We start from the raw sequence: 18,468 nt of genomic DNA on the forward strand, positions 1-18,468 counted from the left end.
AGAGGGGTCCTGGATTGCGAGAGGGTGCAGGCCAGGCTGAGGGACCCTCCCCATGTACGAATTTCATGCACCAGACCTCTAGTATTGTTATAAATGGCCTTTTTTAGTAGGTCACCATGCTCCTTGCCTTGTTTCTTTACCATTTCTTTTTTATCCTTTTATATCTGTTCTTGCCCCATCCTTCATTTCTACACAATTAGCAACATTTATTCCTACCATTCTTACTCTGCCCCCCTTTAATCTTTCCAATCAGGAAGAGATCGGTGAGCAACAGAAGCCTCAGATCAGGACAGATAGTAGCAGGGAATCAGCTGCGATGGCTTCGGGAATTCTGGTGAACATAAAGGAGGAGGTAACCTGCCCCATCTGCCTGGAGCTCCTAACAGAACCCATGAGCCTGGACTGTGGGCACACATTTTGCCAAGCCTGCATCACTGCAAACAACAGGGAGTCTATGATTGGCCAAGATAGCAGCTGCCCAGTGTGTAGGATCAGTTACCAGCCTGAGAACCTGCGTCCCAATCGACATGTGGCCAACATTGTGGAGACGCTTAGGGAGGTGAAGTTGAGCCCACAGGAGGAGCAAAAGAGGGATCTTTGTGTGCAACATGGAGAAAGACTCCTGCTCTTCTGCAAGGAGGATGAGAAGATCATTTGCTGGCTTTGTGAGCGGTCTCGAGAGCACCGTGGTCACCAAACATTCCTCATGGAGGAGATTGCCCAGGAGTACAAGGTAACAGACAAGGATGGAGGAAAGACAGGGCAAAAAATAATACTTGATGGGAAACCTCAACTTTTGTATTTGACTGTAATTTTCTTGCCTGTGATCACTTTTCTTCTTATGTTCACCTTCCAAGGCATGAAGGACATTTCTATATATTCCACACAATTACAAATGATCAGCAAACTCTAAAGGAAAAGTAGATTATTTTCAGACCCTGTGTTAATAGGTAGAGGTTTGGTCGGCCACAAGCAAAGCTCTCATTATCTCTTTAGACACGAGGGGTAACTGGGCAGCTGAGTAGATCAAGACCTAAGTTCTTTCCTTACTATAGGATCAAGTATTTTCTTCTAGGGCAAAGAAAATCAGTTTTCTCTTGACATGGTAATGATGACTTCTATCATTTGAATCTTAAAGAACACATGACCACATCAGGTTTCCTTCAAATCACACATTCTAATGGTCATTTCATAGTTTCTTTAGAGATGAACCTGATTTCTTCCATTAATCCTCTCTTTTAATGAGAGAGCCCATAACTTGACCCTGAAGTGATTCCTCTCTCATAGGAAAAGCTCCAGGCAGCTCTGGACAGGCTAAGGGCAGAGCAGCAGAAAGCTGAAAAATTGGAAGATGACCTTGAAGAAGAGAGAACTTCCAAGAAGGTAGGAGGAGACTCTTTCTGGTAATTAAACAAGAATTTGGGCAGGACTTTGAGTTTTAGTCACAAGGAGCTTCCTTCCTTCTTGTTTTCTGACAGTTGTTATGTCCAGATTCGTTGATTAGTTATTCTTTATCCTTTCTCTGATAGGGATAGGGATAGAAATAAACATGTCACAAAATAATGCAGCTATATGTAGGTTAGTTACTCCCATAGAGAGACTCTCTGGTGAGGATGGTAGTGAATTATATATTCATTTATCATTATTTTGAGCCTTTAACTCTTCCAGGGAAGACAATTGCCAATGGTTCATGGCTTTGTCCCAGGTGCTCAACATAGGCTGTGGATGGGGTGGGGTGAGAAATAATGCATGGAGGCATGACTTTCCTGGACAGCTCTGTGAGAGTTGAGCCACACCCAGGTGTCCCATTTTGGTTCAAGGTTGGCCTCAATAATGTAGACATGAGAGCATTAGTTCGGAATGTGATAAAGATGAAATAATAGGAAAAATCAGCCTCCCGAAGAATTGCTCCTCTGCTTCCATCTCTCTTTCCTCTGAAAACATCTAAATCAAATATTTTCTTTTCTGGCTCCCAGTCTGCCTCATAGCCTGAGTCCCTGTCTTTCTTTCTCATTTCTGAAGGATCAAATAGAAAATGAGTTGAAAAGTGTCCAGGATTGTTTTAAACAACTGAGAGGTATCCTGGCCAGTGAGGAGCAAAAGGAGCTGCAAAGGCTGGAGAAAGAGGCAGCAGAAAACCTCGATGACCTGGCTCAGGCTGAGAGAGAGCTGGCCCAGCAGAGGAAGTTGTTGAGAGATCTCATCTCAGATCTGGAGCATAGGTTGCAGGGGTCAACAGTAGAGATGCTGCAGGTAAGACTTAGAAATAAGCCCCAGCATCTGAACTTCAGGAAAATTAAGGCTAAGTTTCGTTCTCTGCTGTGTGGCTGTGGTGTTTGTGGTATTGACACGGAGGTTCCATTGGTCTTGCAGTGACCCTTCCCTGCATCTGTTTCAGAGGTTATGGAAATTGTTGAATGCATGAACATCAAGAACAAATCTTATTAATATATCAATGAAAGTATAAAATTGACTGTGAAGAGAAGATTCATTGTATTCTGCAGGCCCCTGTGTCTGTAATCTAGCCTTGAACTTTATTCAGATACCTCCTCATGATCCAAGAGTTGTTTTTTTTTTTCTTTCTAGAATAAATAAGGTCAGATGACTGAAAATAGTTAACAATATGGAATGAACTGTCTTGTTAGTCCCTGAAATGCAGTAAATATTATAGTGTTTATAAGAGTGACCAAGTTGATATTGGTAACATGGACGAAGGTGTATAAAAGAGGAGGAAATTTCTTTGTTGAAAAGTAAGTTACATAGTAAACATCCTAAGTTACTGGTTTCTGTGGCTTCTTTACTAGGCATTATAATAACCTGCATTTAAGAGACAAACTGAGTAATAATAAAGACTTGGAAATAAATTATAGATATGTGTTTTGAATTTAAGGGTGTGCATAAGATCAATTATAGATAGTGGATGAAAAAATAAGAAACATTTGAGAAATGCCTACATTAATACATTTGTTTGCTAGTACACTCAGCAGAAGTCATGTGAATTTTTGAGGAATACTATAACTACTCATCTTTGTTTCTACAAATTATGGCAAAATGCCTGACAAGTAATGGTACACCACTTTACATTTGTGTTGAATAAATGAACAAACCATGAAATATTCACATCATCTCATGAGGAGTCTTATGAACATGGGAAAATATCAGGGGCCTCATATTTTTCTCATGTATATGTCTCATCCCCATGTCCTGGAAGCTCAAATTGTGCTGCCACAAGGGTCAAAGTTGTTTCTATATTTTAGGAAAACACACAACTATACATGAATATTCTGAAATGATTGACCTGGGTCTTTCTTTACTATTTTGTGAGAACATTAGGACCATCTCTATTCCCTCCAGATCAGGGGGGTGGAGTGGGGGATGTGTTGAAGCTTTGTTAGTGAAAAGAGCTTATTACTTCATGACTTATAGTTTCTCTTTTCTCCCTAGGATGTGAAAGGCACTATGAAAAGGTATGTATGGAAGACCAGAGATGTCTGTGCTGTAAAAAGAGGTTTAAAACCATTAAAGTTATCTATTGATTAATTAGAATAAAATATTGCTCAGGGAAGAAAAATTTAGATGTAATTTTATCTTAAATTTCTGTTCACACTTGGTTTGTGTATTCCATATCTATTGAGAATGAACCAGCTTTTAATTTAGGCAATTTACTTGGGAGGAGTTGCAGAGTATGGATTAGTAGCAATTAAACATCAGATGTTTCAGTATCAGACCCATCTGACTTCATAAATTCTATGCACTCAGCATGCCTGTATCTAACTCACATTTCCACATTTCAAAGGCGATGTATTGACTGTGGGAATGTCATGTCTTCTTTACCTCAGAGGCACCCAGAATTTCAGACAACTCTTTTATATTTAAACTAGAGGCCCGGTGCACGAAATTCATGGACGGAGGGGGGGTTGTCCCTCAGCCCAGCCTGTACCCTCGCCAATAGGGGACCCCTCAAGGGATGTCCGACTGCCCGTTTAGGTGGGATCGGGCCTAAACGGGCAGTTGGACATCCTTCTCACAATCCAGGACTGCTGGCTCCCAACTACTTGCCTGCCTGCCTTCCTGATTGTCCCTAACCACTTCTGCCTGCCAGCCTGATCACCCCCTAACCACTCTGATGCCAGCCTGTTTGCCCCCAACTTCCCTTCTCTGTCAGCCTGGTCACCCCTAACTGCCCTCTCCTGCAGGGTTGATCACCTCCAACTGCCCTCCCTTGCAGGCTTGGTCCCTCTCAACTGCCCTCCCTTGCAGGCAGGGAGCCTCCCAACTGCCCTCTCCTGCTGGCCATCTTGTGGTGGCCATCTTGTGTCCACATGGGGGCAGCGATATTGTGTGTTGCAGTGATGATCAATCTGCAGATTACTCTTTTATTAGATAGGATAGAGGCCTGGTACAAGGGTGGGGACCAGCTGGTTTGCTCTGAAGGGCATCCCGGATCAGGTGGGGGTTCCCTTGGGGCATGGGGCGGCCTGAGCGAGGGGCCTGTGGTGGTTTGCAGGCCGGCCACGGCCCCTGGCAACCCAAGCGGAGGCCCTGGTATCTGGAATTTATTTTCCTTCTACAATTGAAACTTTGTAGCCTGGAGCAGAGCCAAGCCTGGGGCTCCCTCTGAGGCCGGCCGGCAGCCATTTGTGTTGGGGTTATAATTGAAACTTTGTTGCCTTAAGCGGGTGGGCCCGGCCAGGGTGTATGGAAAGCTTTGCTTCCCCTGTTGCCGGCAGCAACTCTGGCCTGCTCTCTCAAAGCTCCATTATGCCGCCATTTGTTTGAATTTGTTTACCTTCTATAATTGAAACTTTGTAGCTTGAGTGGAGGCTTAGGCCTGGCCAGGGCAGACAGAAAGCTTGGCTTCCTCTGTTACCTAGGAAACCTTGCTCTCTGTGGCTGTAGCCATCTTGGTTTGGGTTAATTTGCATGCTCGCTCTGATTGGGTGGTGGGTGTGGCTTGTGGGTATGGCTTGTGGGTGTGTCAGAGGTATGGTCAATTTGCATATTTGTCTATTATTAGATAGGATGTCTTCTCTGGGAATAGAAGATATGGTTCTCTTTATTTTCCAAATGCTAACTTGAATATCAAGGAATATTTTAACCTTGGGGAAAACCATCGATCCATCCTGTAACATATTTTAAAGTTAGAATGGAAGGACATCATTTTTGTATCTAAATTTGAACACCTACTTGGCCACACTAATCTCTTCCAAGCACATGAAATTCAGACCACTATTAGTATCATATTTATAACATCTTCTGTGAATATCACACGTCCCGCGTGGTTCAGGGTTTGGGATCGGGAGAAGGGGCCACACGAAAATGAAAGAGATGAGACAAGAAATAATAATTTGGAAATTAGGGGCCAGGCGGGAGCCCATCCAAAGAGGAAGGACTCCACTTGGGCTCAGGCCTTGCCATCCTTTTATTCAATTTGGGATACACCTATAGCCATTAGGAAGGCAATTTCCAGTAACAAGCAGACTATCTTATCAATAAGGATTTACATGACTGTCTGGTAGAGAAGTTGCTTCAGCTACCATTATCTCAACTAAACAGTGGGTGCATAGCTCTGACCTTTGCCAGGGCTCAAGGGTCACCAGCATTCCGGGCTCCTTGTCCACACCTCCCTGCTAGTGAAGACAATAGGCGGTTTCCCACAGTCTTCTTTCCAAGGGTTATATTTTTTCCCAGAAGACTGAAAACTCAGATGTCGTTCTGGAGGCCGCCCTACTAAGGAGTGGAATTTAAAGGTGTTCAGCCTGCCCAGACAATATTCCCACACTTGACGTATCTCAAACATAAGTAGCCATGTTCACTTTTTTTTCATATTGCTGGGAGTCTACATCCATGTCATGACTTTTTCTTATACTAATTTATTTCAAGGTACTAAATTTTGCATTTTAAATAAATTTACTATGGCACATAATTTTATATGATTTTTAGGAGTTAGAAAGGGAGAAGTTAGTTATCATTGTGAAAGGAATAAACTACTTCTGAGAGGTCAATGCCTATCCAAGGTCAGACAGCAGTCAACTGGGAAAGTGGATTGAGCACATTTCTTCTGGAGCCAAGGTCAGAAGTCTACTATCTCCTTTCTCAGGGGTCCATGAATGGGGGCTCAAGTACTCATTGGGGTGAGTAGATAAAAATCAGTGGTTTTGGAGAGACAAAAATTCAGAGGTGTGTGTATCTATTTTGTCATCCCTAGGAGTAAGAACTTCACTCTGAAGAAACTAAAAACTCTCTCCATGAAGCAAAGGAGAGTGTTCCAAGCTCCTGACCTGAGATGGATGCTGCAAGTGTTTAATGGTGAGGAATGCTAGAGCAATGGGTGGCTGTGAGATTTTTGTTATGGTTGGGGTTAAAGTTCAGTTTTAGGTGTAGATAGAGGAGACAAAGACGGAGATTATATGCTGATGACATATTCAATGGGGAGTGGTCAGCTGTTTTTTTCACCTCTCACTCTTCCATGTACTACCTTACATAGACCCCAATCTTGGTAATGTAGAATCTTTTGTCTATACTTAATGTTATGGGTTTTTTGTTTTTTTTTTCTAATTTCAGAACTGACAGATGTGCGACGCTACTGGGGTAAGGAGAAATCACAATGTCATGAAGCCACCTTCTTCTTATCTTTTAGTATTTGGCCTTTTCTACTAAGTCTCATGTACAAATCCATATTTTCCCTCCCACCACACACATACATATTATATTTTTGCAGTGTGTACTGCTTTTGAAGAACCAAATCAAATTCTCCCATTTCCCACTCATTTTATTTTCAACAACTCTCTGACAATGTCACAAGTAAACGTATATCATAGTCCTCACCAACCCTATAATTTTTCTACAGTACACGTGACCCTGGATCCTCCCACGGATAAATCAAATATTGTCATTTCTGCGGATCGGAGACAAGTGAAGCCTGCCTTTTATTTGAGAACACTTTATTTGTATCAGAAAGGCAATTATGAGGATTACGGTGTCCTGGGGTCACCTCCTATCACATCAGGAAAACATTACTGGGAAGCAGATGTGACAGATAAATATGCCTGGGTTTTGGGGTTGTATGGTGTAAAATGTCCTGACTCCAATATGATGGATTTTGTAAAACAAGGTAAAAAGCGTCAGCATGTTTGCTCTCAGTATCAACCTAAATATGGCTACTGGGTTATAGGGCTACAGAACCATTCTGAATATAAGGCTTTTGTGGATTCTGACTCCTCTGACCCCAAGACCGTAACCCTGTTCCTGAGTGTTCCTCCCCGTCGTGTTGGGGTTTTCCTAGACTATGATGTTGGCACTGTCTCGTTTTTTAATGTCACTACCAATGGGTTTCTCATTTATAAATTCTCTTCATGTTCCTTTTCTCAGAAAATGTTTCCGTATTTCAATCCTATGAAATGCACTGCCCCCATGACACTGTGTTCTCCCGGCTCTTAAACCGCTTACACCCTCACCCACTTCTCTGGAGTGCCTCTTGCCTTAAGTGCATCTAATAATTTGAGCTGACGTTCTCACCATCTTTTCTGGGCTCTTTTTTTTTTTTCTTTTTTCAATTTGAAGACCCTTCATTCATCAATAGGGTGTATAATTTGCCTCATGTCATATTTTCCCAAAAATCTTATTTGCATTCATAGACAATCCTAATTCTTGAGTTTTATCATCTCAAGGAAAATGACTAATGCCTCATAAAAAAAAAAGACATGTATGGAGGTAACATATCTACCAAGTTCTACAATTTCATGTCATTTGCCCCTGACTGAGAAGATGAAGGAAAGCTTTTCAAAAACTTTTATTGAAGACCTTGTATAGAAGTCATTCTCTACAGAATGAATCCTCAGAAGTCTGTCTGTTTACTCATGATGTTTGTTATTCATCAAGGAGTGAAGGAGAAAATATTAAATATGGGATTTTAATAGATTTCTTAGAGAGAGAGGAAGGGAGAGGTAGATAAAGATAGAAACAGTGATGAGAGGGAAACATCAAAGGGCTGTCTCCTGCATGTCACCTACTGGGGATTGAGCCTGCATCCAGGAAATATGCCCTGACTGGGAATTGCACCAGCTACTTCTTGGTGCATGGGTTGATGCTCAACCACTGAGCAACATCAGCCAGGCAATAAGAAAATATCACAAACTAGCAGCCCAGTGCATGAAATTCATGCACTGGTGAGAAGGGTTCCTCAGCCCAGCCTGCGCCCTCTCACAGTCAGAGACCCCTCAGGGATGTCCATCTGCTGGCTAAGCAGGCAGTCAGACATCCTTCATGCAATCCGGGGCTCTCACAGTCCAGGACCCCTCACTCCTTCCCGCCTGCCTGCAGCAGAGGTGGGAGAGGCTCCCACTGCCACTGTGCTCTCTAGCTGTGCGCCCAACTTCTGGCTGAGCAGCACTCCTGCTGTGGGAGCACACTGACCACCATGGGATAGCTCCTGCATTGAGCGTCTTCCCCCTGGTGGTCAGTGCACATCATAGTGACGGGTTGTTCTGCCGTTCAGTCAATTTGTATATTATGCTTTTATTATACATGATAATATGTACTACAAGTGTAAGTTCTGTGTCCTCATTAATGAGTTCATGTCCAATTTCTCCAAATATGCACAGTGAATTTTGAATAAAATACCTGAATGCTGATTAATTTTCTTTAAATAATCCTATCTAATAATAGAGTAACATGTAAATTATCATCACTCCACTACGCCCACGATTGGGCGGCGGGAGGCTTGGGGGCGGGACTTGGGGTGGCCTATCCGGCCATTGAGAGGCATGGATCCGCTGCCACTGAGGGGGGCTACCCTGCTGTTGAGAGGCGCAGGGGGCGGAGTCCCACCCCCTGCGCCTCTCAACGGCCAGATCCACAGCCGCTGAGGGGTCCTGCCGTGGACACCCAGTTGCGCCTCTCAACGGCAGGGTAGCCAGGTGTCCGCGGCAGCCCCCCTCAGCAGCCGTTGAGAGGCGCAGGGGGTGGGAGCCTGGTGTACCAGCGGACAGGCACCCAGCTCCACCATGAAAAGCGAAAGCATGTAGGGGACCCTACACGTGCATGATTCAATTATACACTGGGCCTCTAGTCCTGGTAATAAAATCATACCATAGTTAGTATCACTGTGAGAAGAAAAATGTCATCAAGTATATAACATGAGTCTCAACTGAATAAATACTTTCTCCATTAATTACTGAGAAATCTAAGCTGTGTCAGTGTGTCATGAAACAGGTTTTGCTTTTAGGAGCACTAGGGTGTTTTTTACCTAAGTCTCATGTTTCAGATCCCAGATATCTCTGTGATGCTATGTATAGACTACTCCAGCTCTGCCAGTGTTAGACAAGAATGTGTGTATGAGTGAAATTTTTATTATAAGTCTGTTGTTACTGCATATTAGCCTTGATCAAGTAATCTGAATTATACACACTCAGCTTCACATTGTAAAATTATATGAAATTTACCTGATGCATTGTGAAAACGAAACCACAGACTAATTTCAATAACTTCTGTCATGGCTAGCACATAATTAGCCATCATGTATGGTGTCGATTCATTTTTGTTTGCCTCTCACTGTGACTGAACTAAATGATTTTAAGAATACATATTAGTTTTCTTTCAACTTTACTATTCTTGCTTTGGTTTAAGAAATAAAAATAACTTGATGAAAGAATTGTGAAATCTAATGAACAAGATAATCTGATGAACAAAATGGAACCAAAAACATGGAACAGATTGGCCAGTACCTGAGGGGAGATTGGTGGGTGTGACTGGATAAAGAAGGTAAGGGTGTTAGCTAAAGAACATGTATGCATACCCAATGGACATGGACAATAGACTTGTGAAGGCCAAGGGATTGGTATGTGGGCAAAAGGAGGTTACATGGGGAGGTCCACCTGCAAAAATGTCAACATTAAAAATTTTTAATGAAAAAAGTTATTCACAAAATGATGTAAGTGTAAGAAGTACAATTTTGGGATTTCTTAACAGTGTTTTGTTGCCCAGTTCAGCCTTTTTCAGTGAGGTGCAAGTTTGCAGGAATAAGAGAAAAGCCAGTTCTCCTCCAAAGAGAGAGCAGGGGCAAGATTTCTGGAATGGATATTCCCACCATTCCCTTGTCTTTCGGAATTTTTATTCCCAAACCTGTCCTCAAAGAAGTAAAAGTTAAAATTAATTAATTAATTAATTAATTAATTAATCAATTAACTGAATGGGCTTTCTTGTCAATTATTATCTGCTCTCATCTCTGCATGGTCACAGGAGTATCTAAATTCCTCACTTTGAATTATCTTTGATGTAACAAGTGATTGCAAGGTGGATAGTATAGCGCGCGCGCGCGCGCGTGTGTGTGTGTGTGTGTGTGTGTGTGTGTGTGTGTGTGATCTCTGCCTTCCTTTCACTCCATTGCTATGATGCCTGGGGCTATGACTTACTAGCAATACTCCTTAATTATTGACAAATCAACTCCAGGACTTTTCAGTTACTGGAATCCCAGTCCTCCAATTCAGGATGAAGTCTCTAGTTACAAGAAAAACAAGACCTGAATGTTCAGATGCAACATTTTTGAGGCCCTTATCATCACTGTCAAGACTGCTCAAACACACACACACACACACTGGCATACTTTTGTTTTCAATTGTTTTCTCCTTTTTGGCATCACTCTTTCCACACATGCAGTGTTTTTATGTGGAGTGCACATGGACAGGTTAGGATGTGTGCCTCCCACAAATTTCATATTTATCATTTTACTCTTGCCTCCCTTTGAATCTCTGATCTGAGTTCACATCCTGGGCCCCAGAGAACTTATGCATTCACTCAGACCTTTTGTGAGATGTTTTATGAGGTGCAGAGCTTGGAATGAGAATGAAATCCTTTTGTTAAGAAGGGGTATACACACTGGCTCTTCATCAAATTTCTCCTTTTAGCTCCCAAGAAATCCCTTTCTTTCAAAACTCAAACCACAACATATAGTATACATTTTTAGTAGATTGAAGGAGAGCTGCTTAGGGTTATAAAAACTTGGACCAATCGATAATTTGAAAATAACAGCTGCAAAGAGGACCTGATGTCTTTGAGCTTGTCTGGGAAGAGATTATAAAATCATTAATCAGGAAAATGAGGAAATCAGAAGCGCAAGAGAAGATTTGAGGGCAGGGGGAGTGGTGTTGGTGTCTTGGGAACTTACTTTGTGACATTAAGTTTTAGGTGGAGAGACACCAGTGAGGAAAGCAGCTTATCAGGGTCCAAGGAAGCATCAGCCAACAGGAAACCAGAATGAACCATGCTCCTTCTCCCATCACTTAAAGTTCATCTCCAGAGCTAAGCACATTGCTGTGGTCCACATCCCAGTATTTTATGTTCTGAGGCCCAGGGAATAATACATTCTCCTCAGGGTTCTATGTTCCTTTTAGTCCCTATATCTCCTGTTGGAGAGAAGTTCTCTGACTTTGGATCTATGATTTTTAACTGTTTCTGGACTGAAAATAGCACAGGGCAACAGAAGTAATGTGGTTAGAGTGTGGTAGTATAGATAACAGACATTGAGGTAAGTATCTGAATACAACTTAGGAACAAAACAGAATGTGAGAAGAATTGTCAGTTAAAATTTGTCAAAAGAGTTTACATAAATGCTAACAATACCATTTTGATTGATTGATTTTTTAAATATATGTTTTTATTGATTTTTAGAGAGAAAGTAAGAGAGAGGAATAGATAGAAACATTGATTAGAGATAAACATCATTGATCCGTTGCCCCCTGCACACCCCCTACTGGGGATTAAGCCAGCAACCTAGGCATGGACCCTGGCTTGGAATCAAACTGGTGACCTCTTGCTTCCTGGCTGGACACTCAACCACTGAGCCACACCTTTGAGACTTGATTTATGACCACAGCAATTATGTTGACAGCAATAATTAAACACAACATAATTGAACAGAAACATGATTATCATCAGCATGCTCAATGTAACTAAAATTATATTCATAGCAGTATAACTGTATGTCTTTCTATTTAAATATCACTCCCCATATATTAGTATTTTGTACAAATCTGACACATAAAGCAAGTCCCTTCCTACCTTCATAAATCTAATTCTTTTGGTGTGCAGGGCTGGATGAAGAGGAATACTGAATTATAGTATTATGTGATGATAAGGAAAAGCATCCAAGCTCTCAGAATGAACTTTCTGCAAAATTTACATGCTTCTCATTGCACTTGCAAAGGATCATGAGTTTATGTGTTGTTAAAAATAAATTCATTCATATCCATGAAATGGAAACTGTCAATATGGCTCACCAAAATACACCTATACAAATTCCAGCTCCTGCCTCATAAACATATGAGAATTAAGAAGAGTTTTAAGGCAAGGTTACCTTACTCAACTATAGTTACAAACAATACCAATATATCTGCTTTCATTATACTTATATTTATTTTATTTTAAGTCCTATTTTTATTATAGGACTATGTCATGCATACACTGAACCTTTCAAAATTTATTTTATTTTTAATTTGAATATTTTTTTCAGTTCTGCTTTTGATTAAATGGTGCAAAAAGTTCCGAATGTTTCCCAAAGAAGTTGGGAAAGTGGACGCTTATGGAGTTATGAAAGTTACCCAGATAAATACTCCGCTTGAAGAGTACCTCCATGTGTTAATCTCCACCCTCTTCCTGCCTCCTAGTGGCTGGTAACGTGTCACTGCCACAGCTGTACCACATTATGTCTGGAAGGCTTTTGTTTCTAGGTCAGAAACAAAAACTGGTAGTCAACTGACAGATCAGCTAAGGTTCAGTGGTGTTGTGGAAAAAATTTCTTAATAGGTTAAAAAATTTCAGCTCTTTGTAGCTGCTATTTAGAAAGAAGAATCTTTCCTAAAATTCCAAGGACAGATGCTGCCATTCAGCTCAAATTATCAGAGCTCTATCACTGATTATCTTTCCCCTCATGCTTGGCATTACAAAGAGCAGGTACCCAGACTTCTGGATCATGATTTTATCCCTAGTTAAGTAGCTCAGGACATGACTATAGGATAAGCTTAAGTAGTAGATATAGAATTGAATTGAAATTCTGAGTATTCAGGATAGCTGTAGAGTGTATCATTGGATTTCACATTCTTCTTATTCAAATATTCTTGCTAGAACAATCTGCAAAAGGGGTAAAACTACAAGAACATATGGAAGCATTGACTTCCCTAAGTGTCCTACGTGATGACTTCTCATTGTTATTGTTCTTAAGTTTCTGTTTTGCTTCCTTTGTTTCTTGTCCACTCCTATGAACTTAACTTGCATTTCTCACTCCATTCCTGTGGGGGAGCTCCTCTGTGGAGAGCTGGTCACTGGCTCGGTGAATGAACATTGACCTGACTTACAGCTGATCTCCTCCACTGAGTTAAGACTCCTATACATTTCCTGAAAGTAAGTGGGGCAGTTTCTGGAGACAAAGGGCAGGAGGCTTTGGGGGAGCAGACTGAAGGTGTTTGGTGTCTTAATTTGTGGTTCTGAAGCTGCTTTGCTGAGTGTCTCTCCTGAGGTGGCAGAAAAGAGGAACACTGAATCTGGGGGAAGAGTGATCTTTAGAGAAGGGCCGTTTAAAAGAGCAGTCTTATGTGTTTCTTGGAGAGAACATTATTTTTCCAGGCTGAGTTACCTTATCTTCTTCCTATTCTGTAGTTTTTGACTTTCTACCTTTCCAAGGTGAGCCAGAATACTCTTTTTTTTCCCAGACAGAAAATCCCTTCCTCCTATTCTCCAGGAAGCCTGTGAGATTAGCCCTGTTCTCCCTCTTCATAAAGCCCAGGCTCCTGGTGAGGCCAGCAGGAGTGAGAGCCTTTATCAGGTTTAAGCTGGTCTTTTACTCTTTTGTTATATTAGCATTATTTATTTATTTATTTATTTATTTATTTTTTATTTTTACAAAACTTTATTCTTAAGTGTACAATTAGCTCGCAGATAACACTTCTTCATTCTATGTGTAGGAGATGTTATCACAAAGAATCCAGATGTGAAAATAGGAATGGAATTTAGGAATACCATTGCCCCAAGCACAAGGAATAGCTCACTTCTGGCCAAATTTCTTAATTTCACCTGTGTCTTGGGGGCCTTTCTCCTTGGCCTTTGCTTTCTGTTGGAATGCCTTTCCTTCCTCATCCATCTCCTTGGCCTGCTTCTTGGACTGCCTGGGGCTTTTTCTTGTCACCTTTGAGACTGCATATGACACCTGCTGATCTTTCCCTTAGTGCTGATTCTTTCACTTATGTCAGTAACTTCTGGGAAGCTGTGCATGACCTTCCTGATAAATGACCAGCACTTTGGCCAGCCTGATGAGAGAGGTTGGATAACCAGATTGCTGCTTATCTCTGTAGCCCCCAAGTGGCCACTTGTCTCTCAAAGATGAAGGTTCCCCAACAGGCAATTTATTCTCTCCCGAGTGCCATGTTACCTCAGTGCACCCTATGACTCTCTGGTGCCCTCTCTGGCTTTAGAGTGCATTCTGCATCATCCTGGACATAAGCCTTATATTATTTATTACCTTAACGCTTTACTGACTTTTCTCTTGCCTGGAGCTAAGAAAGGGAGTTGGTAATTTTTTAGGGAGAATTCATTCTTAATCTCACCTTTGAACAATTTGTACCTTGATATCTCTGTTACATAGATTTTGAAGTGTACTTAACTTCCTCCCCCGTCTCAGAGATTAAGGATCTGTGACTCATACCTGGACAAGGTCCATATCTGGTGTAAACTAACTGCATTCTCAAGGGCTATTACAGGTCCCTCAAAACAGGAGAAAATAAGTTTTTAAATATTTTAAAAATTTTACATTAAAATATCAATAACAGCCGAGACCGGTTTGGCTCAGTGGATAGAGCGTCGGCCTTTGGACTGAAGGGTCCCGGGTTCGATTCCGGTCAAGGGCATGTACCTTGGTTGCGGGCACATCCCCAGTAGGGGGTGCGCAAGAGGCAGCTGATCGATGTTTCTCTACCATCGATGTTTCTAACTCTCTAAACTCTCTATCCCTCTCTCTTCCTCTCTGTAATAAAATCAATAAAATATATTTAAAAATAAATAAATAAATAAATAAATAAATAAAATATCAATAACAAATGGATTCACCTGTGGCATAAAACTGCATTAACTTCTACTGAATGTACAATAAATATTAAGTATCTACAAAAATTATATTTTGATATGGGGAGAGAAATTAAACAAAGAATAAAAGAGTAAGATGGTATAAAATAAGATGGATATTTCCATGGTATAAATGTAAAAACAAGAAACAACAACAATAATAAACCAAAAGGTTATAGTAGCACAAGGTATCTATAGAGCCCTAGTAAAAGGACTTTATTGTTTTAAATAAATTTCAGTTTAGGTCTCAGTGTTAGAAGGTGATTTTGAGTAAAGTCTTTGAGGAAATGAGGGGATGTTTTGTCCTGAGTGATTAAGGAACATAAATGCAATCAGTGTGGTTTGATGGGAAGGTGAGTTGAGTGGGTAAGGCAATAGAAAGGGATGTTTAATATAGGCCTAACTAGGCTATGATAAAGATGGATTCACTGATGGCATGCATCTGAGCAAAGAAGTGGCAGGGTTAATGTGTACTTTAAAAAAATCACTCTAGCCGAAACCGGTTTGGCTCAATGGATAGAGTGTCGGCCTGTGGACTGAAGGGTCCCAGGTTCAATTCCGGTCAAGGGCACGTACCTTGGTTGCGGGCACATCCCCAGTAGGGGGTGTGCAGGAGGCAGCTGCTCGATGTTTCTCTCTCATCGATGTTTCTAACTCTCTATCCCTCTCTCTTCCTCTCTGTAAAATAAAATCAATAAAATATATTTTTAAAAAAAATCACTCTAGCCCAGCCAGGTGTGGCTCAGCGGGTTGAGCGTTGACCCAGGAACCAGGAGGTCACCGGTTCGATTCTGGTCAGGGCATATGCCCAGGTTGCAGTTGCAAGCTGGATCCCCAGTAGGGGGCATGCAAAATGCAGCTAATCAATGATTCTCTCTCATCATTGATGTTTCTATCTCTCCCTCTCCCTTCCTCTCTGAAATCAATCTATATATCTATCTATATACATATATATATAAATCAATCTATACATTTACATATATAAATATATATATAAATATATATATATATATATATATATATATATATATATATCTCACACTGGCTGATGGTGAACAAGGATGCAAACAGACAATGAGACCAATGATAGGATCAGGAAAATTCGTGGGGAAACCATTCCTGGAATCTAGGTAAAAGACTCATTTTGATGGGACCTAATGATAAGAGGGTGCTGCAGGCTTTTCTGATGAACTAACTATGAAAGAAAGGGATGAATTAGTGGTAGTTTTATGAAAATGACTTCTATTTTCAAATGATTTATTTGAAACAAATTGACATGAGAGCTAGAGGTCTTGTAATGAGGTTCATTAATGTGGTGCAGACTAAACACTGGATGGAAGGAGGCGGTGTAGAAAAAGAATTCTGAATATAATTATACATGCAAAGTGAAAGAAATCAGACTCAAATGACCATATATTAAAATTCTACTCTTATAAATTGATTAGTAAAGGTAATTCCACAAAAACACAGGTGAGGTTAATGGTAGCCTGAGGCTCAGGTTCAGAAAGGGTGACTCTAATGGCATTAGGTGTTTTTTTTTTAAGAAATAGATATGTTCTAGAATTGGATTGTGGTGATAGTTATTCTGTTTCATAAATTTATTAGAAACTAGAGGCCCGGTGCACGAAATTTGTGCACGGGTGGGGGGGGGTGGTGCCGAGCCTGCACCCTTTCCAAAGAGTGCCCAGCCTGCACCCTTTCCAATCTGGGACCCCTCGAGGGATGTCCGCCTGGCCGTTTAGGCCCGATCCAATTGGATCGGGCCTAAATGGGCAGTCGGACATCCCTCTCACAATCTAGGACTGCTGGCTCCCAACTGCTCACCTGCCTGCCTTCCTGATTACCCCTAACTGCTTCTACCTGCCAGCCTGATCACCCCCTAACCACTCCCATGCTAGCCTGATTGATGTCTAACTGCTCCCCTGCCAGCCTGTTTGCCCCCAACTTCCCTCCTCTGCCAGCCTGGTCACCACTAACTACCCTCCCCTGCAGGGTTGATCACCTCCAACTGCCCTCCCTTGCAGGCCTGGTGCCTCCCAACTGCCCTCCCCTGCTGGCCATCTGTGGTGGCCATCTTGTGTCCACATGGAGGCAGGATCTTTGACCACCTGGGGGCAGCCATATTGTGTATTGGAGTGATGGTCAATCTGCATATTACTCTTTTATTAGATAGGATAGAGGCCTGGTGCATGAGTGGGGACCAGCTGGTTTGCCCTGAAGGGTGTCCTGGATCAGGGTGGGGGTTCCTTTGGGGCATGGGGCAGCCTGAGCAAGGGGCCTGTGGTGGTTTGTAGGCCATCCACGCCCCCTGGTGACCCAAGCAGAGGCCCTGGTATCTGGAATTTATTTACCTTCTACAATTGAAACTTTGTAGCCTGGAGCAGAGCCAAGCCTCCTGCTCGCTCCATGGCCAGCAGCCATTTCTGTTGGGGTTTGTATATCTTCTATAATTGAAACTTTGTAGCCTTAAGTGGAGGCCTGGGCTGGCCAGGGTATGCGGAAAGCTTTGCTTCTTCCATTGCTGGGGGCAACCCTAGCTTCCAGCTCTTTCCAGCTCTGTGGCTGCCGCCATTTCTGATTGGATTTGTTTACCTTCTATAATTGAAACTTTGTAGCCTTGAGTGGAGGCTTAGGCCGGCAAGGGCAGGCGGAAAGCTTGGCTTCTTCCATTGTCTGGGAAACCCAAGCCTCCCTCCTGCTCTCTGTGGCTGTAGCCATCTTGGTTGGTTTATTTGCATACTCACTCTGATTGGCTGGTGGGTGTGGCTGGTGGTCATGGATTGTGGGTGTAGAGGAGTGATGGTTAATTTGCATATTACTCTTTTGTTAGGTAGGATTACTGTACTCTTAAAATGAATGCATGTGATGTAAATATAACTCAATAAACTGTTCAAATAAAGTAAGTCATACAGAGAGAAGAGCAATGTAAAAGCATGGTTCATGTATATAACATGCTGGATGTGCTTGAGAGTAGGAAAGAATAGAAAAGAATAATGATGAGTGACACAAAGCTTTTGGTAGGAAAGGCCTCAATTTGTCCTCTATCCAGTAGAAAAAGAGAAAACAGCAAGCATTACCTTGATGGGGTGAAATTTGTCATGTGACATACACTAAGAGTAAAGTGTTTAAAATCATTACAAAGGGACCTTTTCATTCTGTCACTGACTATTCTTCTCTTTCTCTTTTCCTTTCTTTACTGAATATTAATGTTTTGTCCTGTTCTAAATGTTGGCCCAACCAGTATCCTTTCTATTCCTGCTTTTCTTATCCTCCCCCCTTCAATATTCCCAGCCTTGCAGGAGTCTGTGAGGAAGAAGAGCCTCTGGAGTCAGGACAGGAAGAAGCCAGAAGAGCACAGCA

The 18,468-nt window shown here is 41.8% G+C and overlaps 1 protein-coding gene across 1 annotated transcript; it reads left to right on the forward strand.

Moving 5' to 3' along the window:
- Positions 1-302: 302 nt before the first annotated feature.
- On the forward strand, positions 303-8,748 carry LOC103303437 (tripartite motif-containing protein 5-like). The gene is made up of 7 exons (XM_008160437.3): positions 303-733; positions 1,288-1,383; positions 2,023-2,253; positions 3,445-3,467; positions 6,209-6,309; positions 6,565-6,591; positions 6,851-8,748. The coding sequence occupies exons 1-7, from the start codon at positions 317-319 to the stop codon at positions 7,438-7,440; spliced, it is 1,485 nt and encodes a 494-aa protein (XP_008158659.3). The 5' UTR covers positions 303-316; the 3' UTR covers positions 7,441-8,748.
- Positions 8,749-18,468: the final 9,720 nt, after the last annotated feature.

Source organism: Eptesicus fuscus, chromosome 13 (genome assembly GCF_027574615.1).
Source record: "Eptesicus fuscus isolate TK198812 chromosome 13, DD_ASM_mEF_20220401, whole genome shotgun sequence".
NCBI classification, from domain to species: domain Eukaryota; kingdom Metazoa; phylum Chordata; class Mammalia; order Chiroptera; family Vespertilionidae; genus Eptesicus; species Eptesicus fuscus.

What these genes read in the sequence shown, in the direction of transcription:
- LOC103303437 (XM_008160437.3), top strand. Translation starts at nt 317, where the DNA reads ATGGCTTCGGGAATTCTGGTGAACATAAAGGAGGAGGTAACCTGCCCC. An exon ending in CAACAGTAGAGATGCTGCAG is followed by an intron (nt 2,254 to 3,444) that starts GTAAGACTTAGA and finishes TTTTCTCCCTAG; the next exon opens with GATGTGAAAGGCACTATGAA. An exon ending in GTGAAAGGCACTATGAAAAG is followed by an intron (nt 3,468 to 6,208) that starts GTATGTATGGAA and finishes TGTCATCCCTAG; the next exon opens with GAGTAAGAACTTCACTCTGA.